General features: G+C 33.5%; 1 protein-coding gene and 1 long non-coding RNA gene across 2 annotated transcripts; one reads left to right on the top strand and one right to left on the bottom strand.

Annotated features, from left to right (window-relative positions):
- The first annotated feature begins 434 nt into the window (after positions 1–434).
- Positions 435–2257, top strand: LOC134237254 (peptidase inhibitor 15-A-like). The gene is made up of 6 exons (XM_062719356.1): positions 435–718; positions 800–1018; positions 1346–1461; positions 1702–1793; positions 1884–2018; positions 2112–2257. Exons 1-5 carry the CDS (start codon positions 566–568, stop codon positions 2015–2017), a joined length of 714 nt encoding a protein of 237 aa, XP_062575340.1. The 5' UTR covers positions 435–565; the 3' UTR covers position 2018; positions 2112–2257.
- A 3725-nt stretch (positions 2258–5982) lies between these two features.
- On the bottom strand, positions 5983–8121 carry LOC134237253 (uncharacterized). The gene is made up of 3 exons (XR_009985785.1): positions 8006–8121; positions 7838–7918; positions 5983–6063 (listed from the first exon to the last, which is right to left on the bottom strand). It is a non-coding gene; the product is annotated as an uncharacterized LOC134237253 (long non-coding RNA).
- Between the last annotated feature and the right edge of the window lie 889 nt (positions 8122–9010).

Here is a 9010-nt window from a genome sequence, read left to right as displayed (position 1 = left end):
ATTTCATGAAGCAGTTTTTTAATATAAGTGAACAGAAGAATGATAAACCTTAAAAAAGAGAGTTTTTGATAAAAAGGAACGGCAGTTTCGACCAGTCAATAGGGAATGCTTACTCCTCCTAGGCACCTGATCACATTTCTTGAATTTCAAGGGTCCGTGTTTTATGGCTGCACTCTTAACTTAACATATTTGTACTGTTTTGGGGTTTTTGAAATCGCTTACAGTTCATTATCTTCACATTTTACATATAACATGTTAAAAAACTATTAAGATCCAAAATATGATTGGAAATTTTACTTTATAAAAATAATTTTCAACATTTCTCCGTATATTTTGAGTGTCAAAGACATTAAAAAGAGACAAATCCATAAGTATAATGCCTAAAGTATTCTATAGAGAGATCGATATAGCATTTATTACACTATTACTTTACTTGAGACACCAAAAAGGACGGCGTAATCGACATTTTAAAATTCTTATACATGAAATGGATAAGAAACATTGGTTTATGACACTTTAAAAAAAAGATGAACACGATACTTTTAATGAAAATTTTATTATTAAGATGGAGGTGTTGCGGTTGTTGCTGTCTTTGGTTTGTGTCGTCCTGGTGAGAGTACATTCTGAGACCGTCCCTGTAGATCAGTATAAACAGCAACTTCTAGACGTACACAATGCTTACCGGGCCCAGCAAGGTGCAGCCGACATGCAGGCTTTGGTGAGTACTAATAAATACATAATTAAATCTATGGAGAAAAAATCATAATGATGATCCCTATTAACATACATTTTTAAATAGGTGTGGGATGACACACTCAGCAAAGAGGCGGGAAGTTGGATAAAGAGATGCAATTTCAAACACGAGATGAAAGGAAGGGGAGAAAATCTGGCTTTTGATTCCAACCCTAAGAAGACAGAGGAATTAATCAATAGTTCAATGAAGGCCTGGTATGATGAAATCAAGGACTATAACTATAATAGGAAATCCTGTGCACCGAGAAGTTGTCATTATACGCAGGTTAGGATAGCCTTAATTTTGGTGAAATTTGTCTGTAATAAAATTTTGCAGTTTATGGACGGGATCGTAGGAACCGTGCAGGGGGAGGTCCTTATCCAAATTTTTGTCATTTTTATGACATATGTTAAAAAGATCAGGGAAAAGAGATTGCGATATTTTAAATGTAGTTTGCGATGATGCAAGTTTTTCCTCTACCCTTTACAAAATTTGTGTGTTCGCAAAAAAGGGAGACGGGCAAATTGTTCATTAAATTTTTATAGGTAATTTGGTACACCATTTCCAACGAGTAAATTTTTAATTCAAAGTCTGTAATACTTTATATTGTAGGTAGTCTGGGCTAAAACTAGAAAAGTCGGATGTGCCATGGAGAAATGTAACTACCTTCAAGCATTTGGAAGACCTGTGAAGAACGCGTGGTATCTTGCTTGTTACTACGATCCCAAGTAAGTCAAACGTCCGTATTGCAAAGGTTCTGGGATAAAAATCTTGTCCTGTAACTTTTAGATACACTTTTTATAGGCATAAGTACAAAAATTAAAAAAAAATATTCTCACATGCATCCTTGAATGTAATTCAGCAAGAAATTTGTATGCAAATGTAACGTATCCACATTAGGGATTTTTTTAAACTTGATTTTCAATGGATATATCAAATATTCTAAACTAGACAACATTTGTATTAAGGGGAAATGATATATCGGAGTATCCATTTGAGAAAGGTGCAGCTTGCTCTAAGTGTCTTCAAAAACAAACCTGCGAAAATAAACTTTGCACAGGTAAGAATTTCATAAATATAGTATCCCAAGCTATTAGAGACTGATTTTTGCAAATTGTACAGTTGAAAACTCTGTTGATTGCTCTAAAAGGCGAAGGCGTTGAAGTTTGCGAAGACAACGATAAAGATTGTGAATTTTGGGCCACTTCCGGTGAATGTAAGAAGAACCCTCAATTCATGAACAAGAAGTGCAGAAAAGGTTGTGGTATCTGTAAAGGAGCTTGAAGTAAGTGGAGAAGTAATCATTTTTAGAAGTTCCTGTACTAAATATTTTTAACACTTAATTGTTCGTTTTAATGCTGGTATTCTATCGTTGTAGGTAAAAATCGGATTCATCGTAAAAGGACTATGAAAAACAGCGAATGTCAAAAATGTCTCCGTGTTGTTTTTTGCTTCTCTCATCATGTCAGTTTTTAATTTTTTTTTGCTTGAATTTTTTGATAGCAAATAAATAGTTGCAAAGGATTACATTAGTTGTGCATTTTTACTGTCAATTTGTCTTGAAATCTGTATATACAATCAATATATTCATAAAGTGATTTAAATCAGATGTGAATACATAAAAACTCCAAGAAAATTTTTGAAAATTTGAAATCACAAACGTTTACCAAAGTCATTAACATCAAAACATAAGACTTCTTTTTGACATCATAGACAGATGCTTTTTGAAATAAAATTGAGACTCGTAATTTTACTCAACATCATTGGTCATTTGCAAAATAATTTTCTAAATACATTCTTTACACAAGTACTCCGAATGGTATAAAATGTTGGTTCTTGAGATCAAGTCTTCAACAATCCATCGAAATTCATATGAGCAAAACAATTGTGTCCTGTTATTAGCATGCCTAATTTTGTACTTATGTGTAGCAAAATTTATTCAAAAACTTACACTTTAGAAAAAAAAATCGCTTGCCATGACTTCCAACTCGACATTTAGAAATATTAACGACAAATTATCAATTAACAATAGCTACCTCCATTCAAGTGTCGACCCTGTAAATCCAAGTCATGCAAGTGAACTTGAATTAAAGATCCCACAGAGTCTTATTCATCTGCATCTTATTTGGATATTTTATTAGTAAAAAAAAATTAAATGGGTACCTTATTTTTACGAGGGTTGTCCAAAAAGTTCGTGGACAATGACGTTTTTGGCAAAATAAATGGTTCTATATGCATCTATTGTATATCAAAATATTTCTTGTGAAAAACCAAGTCAGAAAGGTTTCATTTTTATTTAGGAAACGTTATATTTTTGTAAAAATCGGGGTCTTTAAAGATCGCAGATTGTGCGCACGGACCAGTCTGACGTTAAGGTCAAGATCTAGTAAATACCTTGAGACTAATTTTTTGGTGCTGGATCCATTATGACGTCATAATCAATTTCAACTTTCTTTTTCCCGTACTTTACGGCTTTAGCAGAATTATTTAGAAAATAGGGTATTTTCATGTCATTCAATTTGAAATCATATGAAAAGTAAACCGGATACCTATATTAAATTTGATATTGATTTAAAGAAGAGGCCATGAACATACTAATTACCATTTCCTGAGAGACTGTAGGCAATCTTGATACATTTCCATTGCCGAATACGAAAAAAACTCCCATATTCATGACTGGTTTTCTTAATTTTTCATTGAAAATGACAGTTTAAAATACAATTTTTCATCTTGTTTACCTACAAATTATGCCCCGAAACATCTTAATTGATCAAGCTAAGGTTGTAAAGCACCAATAAAGGAATTCATTTCTCAAGTTTGATAAATCTGTGGGCACCTTTCATTTACTAGATCTTGACCTTAAGGTAATTTCATTATAACGTCAAACATTTGGGTTTTGACTTAACACATGTTCATGGACACGAACTTCATTTCTTTTTTAAGGCGCAACGCACTTCCAAGTGCTAGCAATAATCTTTAAGTATAGTTTATAATTAATTTAATCTTTAAAATTCAACACAATACACACAAAATTACGAAAGTCATCTAAATAAACAGTTTGTATACACAAACTGCATAGCCCAGTCCGACGCTGCGCTAGATTTATAACAACGTCATGAATAGAAATCTCCATTTTCAGTAAATTACATGTGTTTTTAAATTCTTGTAGTGTCTTCGAATTTGTACACACCGTTGAAAAATCGTATATACCAATCTGAAATTTATACACTATGGAATGCCATATACGACAGCCAACTGCTTACTGCTGACTGCTTACTGCCAACTGTCAGCTGTTTACTGCCAACTGCCACACATATTTGAATAAATTTTATTTTTATATTGATATTTTTGTACATTAAAAAAAATGGCACGGACCTATAGGACATTTTTTGCAAGAGGGTCACTCTGGTAAAAAAAAACATCCAACCCAGAAATTTCTTGCCAAGAAAAAAAACGTAAAATCCATTCCTAAATGTCCATTAGATTCCTTGCATTAAGCTGCTTAGTGTGTCCATCTCTTTGTTAATAACAATGAATTAAATATTGTTATTGTACATTGACTTTTGTGAGTTTATCTCTTTAATGTGTCCATCACCTTGTTAACAATAATGTACGCAGAGCATTGTCCATTTGATTCTCCAACTATCTAATGTGTTGCCTCACTTTGTTAATAACAATGAACTCGTCAGCATTGTCCATTTGATTCTTCTCATTTAGCTATCTAATGTGTCCACCGTTTTGTAGATCTAACGATGTACTCAGAGCTGTCCATTGAACTCTGTCAGTTTAGCTATCTAATGTGTCCATCACTCTGTGATAACAATGAACTCATCAACACTGTCCATTGAACTCTGTCAGTAAAGTGTATCTAGTTTGAAGAAAAAGAATATGAAAAGTTCCCCTGAGTCCTGACTGTTTAGTTTCCTCAGTCAGACTACATCAAGCTGCAGTCCAAACCTTACTCTCTGCACTACTGTTGAAGCTTATTTCATTTATTTGTCTGCCATTAAAGAAACAATATATGGATGCCAGTCTACCTGTAAAGAAACAAATCATAAAAGGATCAACAAACAAGAGGTCTATGGGCCACATAGCTCACCTGAGCACACTGTGGCTAGGAAAAAATCAATTCAGTAAATACCTAAGTGGTCCCGATTCTAAAAGGGGGATATGATTTGAACAAACTTCTATCTATGCAAACTTGAATCTACACTAACTAAGGATGCTTACATATTTTTTTTTGACTAACTGTGGCTTTCTCCCCTATAAGTTTGAACTTTTATTGTGGTCCCATCCAACCCTGGGGGTCATAATTTTAACAAATCTGTATCTAATACTACCTGAGGATGCTTCAATAAAAACAAGACCAATAATGACTTTGCTGTTGTTGAGAAGATTTTTCCTATATACTCCTATGCAAAAACTTAGATCGTCCATTGTGGCCCCGCCCTACCCCCGGGGTTCATGATTTGAACAATCTTGAATCTACACTACCTGAGGATGTGACCAATCATGGCTTTGCTGTTCTCAAGAAGAAGATTTTTAAAGATTTTTCCTATATATATATTCCTATGTAAAACTTTGATCATGCATTGTTGCCCCGCCCTACCCCTGGGGGTCATGATTTGAACAAACTTGAATCTACACTACCTGAGGATGTTTCCCCATAAGTTTCATTTTTCCTGGCACAGTGGTTCTTGAGAAGAATTTTTGAAAATTGCCATTAATTTTTCAATAATTAATAATTATCTCCCCTTGGAATGGGGCGTGGCCCTTCATTTGAACAAACTTGAATTCCCTTCACCAAAGGATACTTTGTGGCAAGTTTGGTTGAAATTGGTCTAGTGGTTCTTGAGAATAAGTTGAAAATTAAAAAAGTTTACAGATGGACACCTAGGCAGACGGACTACAGACAAATTGTGATCAGAATAGGTCACTTGAGCTTTCAGCTCAGGTGAGCTAAAAATATTAATTAAATTTTAATAAATAAGAGAGCAAAGTAAATTTTCACAGAGTAGAAGGAGTAAGTAGAACTTGTGTCTTACCTTTATTTTCAGGTCAGTCCCAGTTGATCTTTTTGGACTCTCACTGACTTATGACAACCTGCTATCTCTTGGAAATGGGACAATACCAGCATAACCCCCTGCTTATTAACAAAAAAACCCACTAGGAATAAAAAAAAAAAGAGTGATGTCATAAATTCTTAATCACAAATTGAAAGGTTTATAGCTTAATTGACAACTATCTTACCATCAATTTTAGGATAGACAGCAGTTAATCCTTACTCTCCACAGTCTTGTTGACAGATTGAGGTCAGTCTCATCTTCTGCCTGTTAACAAAGAAAAATCCAAAGATCATTACAAATGTACAAGAGGTCCTTGTGCCATAATGTTCACCTGAGTCATCCTAACCTTGTTATAAGAAGAAAAAAATCTTTACTTCATAATTTTGCCAACTCTAGCCCCAAAGGATCATGATATAACTTTATTGAATCAATACAACATTGGAATGCTTTAGTGTTATTGCAACTAACATGGTCTTGCTGTTCTGCAACAGAAGTAATTAAATTCTCCTGGACCCACGATTTAAACAAACTTGAATTACAAAGAAAATTTGAAAATTGCCAAAAAAGCTTTTTACTCACTTCTTAATGACGTTACGCGCGATGTTGGTGCTATTTTACAATTTACCAATATAACCTATGAAATACTTCGGTGATTTTAAAAATATACTCGCAATATGGATGATTTTAGTATGAATGGATAGATTTTGAACAGAACTACCCGATTCAAGTAAGAGAATAGCATCTAAATAATTTTTATGCAAAAAGTAGAATTTTATAACGCAAAAAAAGGTATTTTTCAAGCGTGTAACGCGTTACATTTTTTAGCAGGGATCGCGCATTTTTTGTGTGTAGAGCATTCAAAAGAGAATCTAGAAATTTCAATTTTCTCACAAAACAAGAGCAATCCATGTCATTTGTGACTTCATTAACGATTTTGCATTAAATGTTGGCGAGAAATATAAAGCGATAGTTTTTACAGGTGAAGAATTTGTAACGCTTTTCAATAAAAACGTGCATATGAATAAAAACAATAAATTTACTCATTAACAAGAAAGTTTAAATAAAAACAAAATATATCAAAATAATGTGCTTTTTCTATAGATTTGAAATATTTCAATGATGTTGATATCAAACTTCATGCTTTGGAGCTAGTAACTAGACTTAGTTCAACAGAAATGTCCAGCGACTAAAACGACGTGCAAAAATAAGACAATGCCTTTTATCGAGTCGTTAAATTATATTGTTTTCCCCATCGACTACAGAAATAATTGAATTTTCAAAATGTGCTACTCTAAACGATTAGATTGAATGTCATATTATTAAATTTACTCCATTAATTAATATTTTACGCAACATTTAGGAGGTTCAACACATTTGTCCAGTGGACGTTCTTGACGTGTAAAATTCGTTCTGCTTTAGCGTAACACATAAAAATGCGTTCAAGACTGCTTTGAGTAATTAATAAAATTTATCAGATATATACAAATCCAAATCGCCCTAAATGTCCCTTAGTTTAATGACTAATAGCCTATGACTTTTTAAACTCGTATTTCAAGTAAAAAGAGATAGCGAAAGGGTATCAGTCAAGCAAGTAACATAATCGGAAGCATTACGTCAATTTTTCCGTAGCGCTTTATAAAAGCGTAACGTCAAACGTCACCTACATCGTGCGTAACGTCTAATCAGATATTGGCTGCTGGACAAAGCTTGACAATGGACTCTTCTTCTCTAGGTCAGCCCTGGTCTCCCCCTCCCCTTATTCCCTTGTCCAAGTCCTTGAAAATATACAAGGGAGAGAATTTTAGTACTTAATAATTCAATGCAATATAAGTAAATCAAAGAATTTCGAGTAAATATAATCATTACAACATTATTAGCTGGAAAATCAGTTATCAAATAAGACAATAAGGTGGGAATACGAATTACAGGGAAAATTAGGATGGGGAAGGGATGTATAGTTACTTTAGAGTAGAGAAGAGGTAGAAGAAAGATTTGTCAGAATTTATTAATACTTCATGAAGTAAAGCCCAAATCTTACCGTGCATTCTTCTCATTACCGTAGTGGAATGAGAGAGGGACTCCATCCTTAGAAGTCCTCGTCAGTCTTAACCTTCCTCTGCTACAAAAGATCAAACAGAAACATCAAAGGGGGGGGATACCTGAACTTCATATCAAGTGAGAAGCTTAAAACAAACTTGTTACTTACCACTTTTGAAAATGTTGCCTGAAAAACACAGCCAGGACATGGATTCTTCTTATATTAATTGACCCCTGTCCTTGATTGTAATTCTATCAATTAAAAGTCCAGATGTTAAAGAATGGTACAGCCAAGGCCAAAAAAAACAATAGTCTTGTTTCCTGCTTCCAGCCACAAAAAAAATAGGGTAGGTAGGTAGGAAAATTATTTTATTTTTTTATTTTATTTTATTTTTCCCAATGGTATTTTTTTGGATATGAACTACTACAAAACCAAATTAAGCATGTCATAGCTTGGTAGATATCATCTTTTAAAATGAAATTCCATGCCTTTTGATGCACAACTCAAGTGGAATTTTATGCAAGTTCATATTTTATCAATATATTTCATGTAATACAACTTGAGTATATATTTTTTTTTTTCACTTTTGAAACATGAAATTTCTAAAATTTTGAATTTTTTTCCCCAAAAGCTAAAAAAAACTTTAGGGTCGGGTGCAAAAAAATAGGGTAGGTCGGGTAGCAGGAAACAAGACTATTTTTTATTTTGGCCCAATCTCATTTGGCAAGCAAAAAGTCAGAAAATTATACAAGAAATAAAGTCTGAATCTTGCCACACTTTCTGCTCATGAGTGCAGTTTAATGGGAGAGGGACTCCTCCTTACTTCAGGATCCTGGTCAGCCTCAACTTTCTTCCGCTTAAAAGAGAAAACAGAGACATCAAAGGGGAATCACTCATTTCCTATCAATTGAAAAACTTCATTTAACAGAGAAACTTATTGCTTACTACTTTGGGCCATGTTGGCTGCTGCATACAGCTTTTTAAAAATATTGTATCAAAAATCTTGGTGTACCTACATTTATTTTTAGGTACTTCAGGTCATGGTAACTTATTCAACTTTTCTGAGCGCATACAATATGAGGAAAGAAGTAAAACAATCTTTTAGTGCAATGTATTGGGGCATACTGAATTTATTTTATTTTTATTTTTCTCAATAAAAATAGAGTTTTTAGT

The sequence above is a fragment of the Saccostrea cucullata genome, unplaced genomic scaffold (genome assembly GCF_032062105.1).
Source record: "Saccostrea cucullata isolate Sc308-1 unplaced genomic scaffold, CSIRO_AGI_Scuc_v1 ctg3508, whole genome shotgun sequence".
Taxonomy (NCBI): domain Eukaryota; kingdom Metazoa; phylum Mollusca; class Bivalvia; order Ostreida; family Ostreidae; genus Saccostrea; species Saccostrea cuccullata.
Note: the sequence above shows the minus strand (reverse complement) of the source record. Positions and strands in the feature narration are given on the sequence as shown.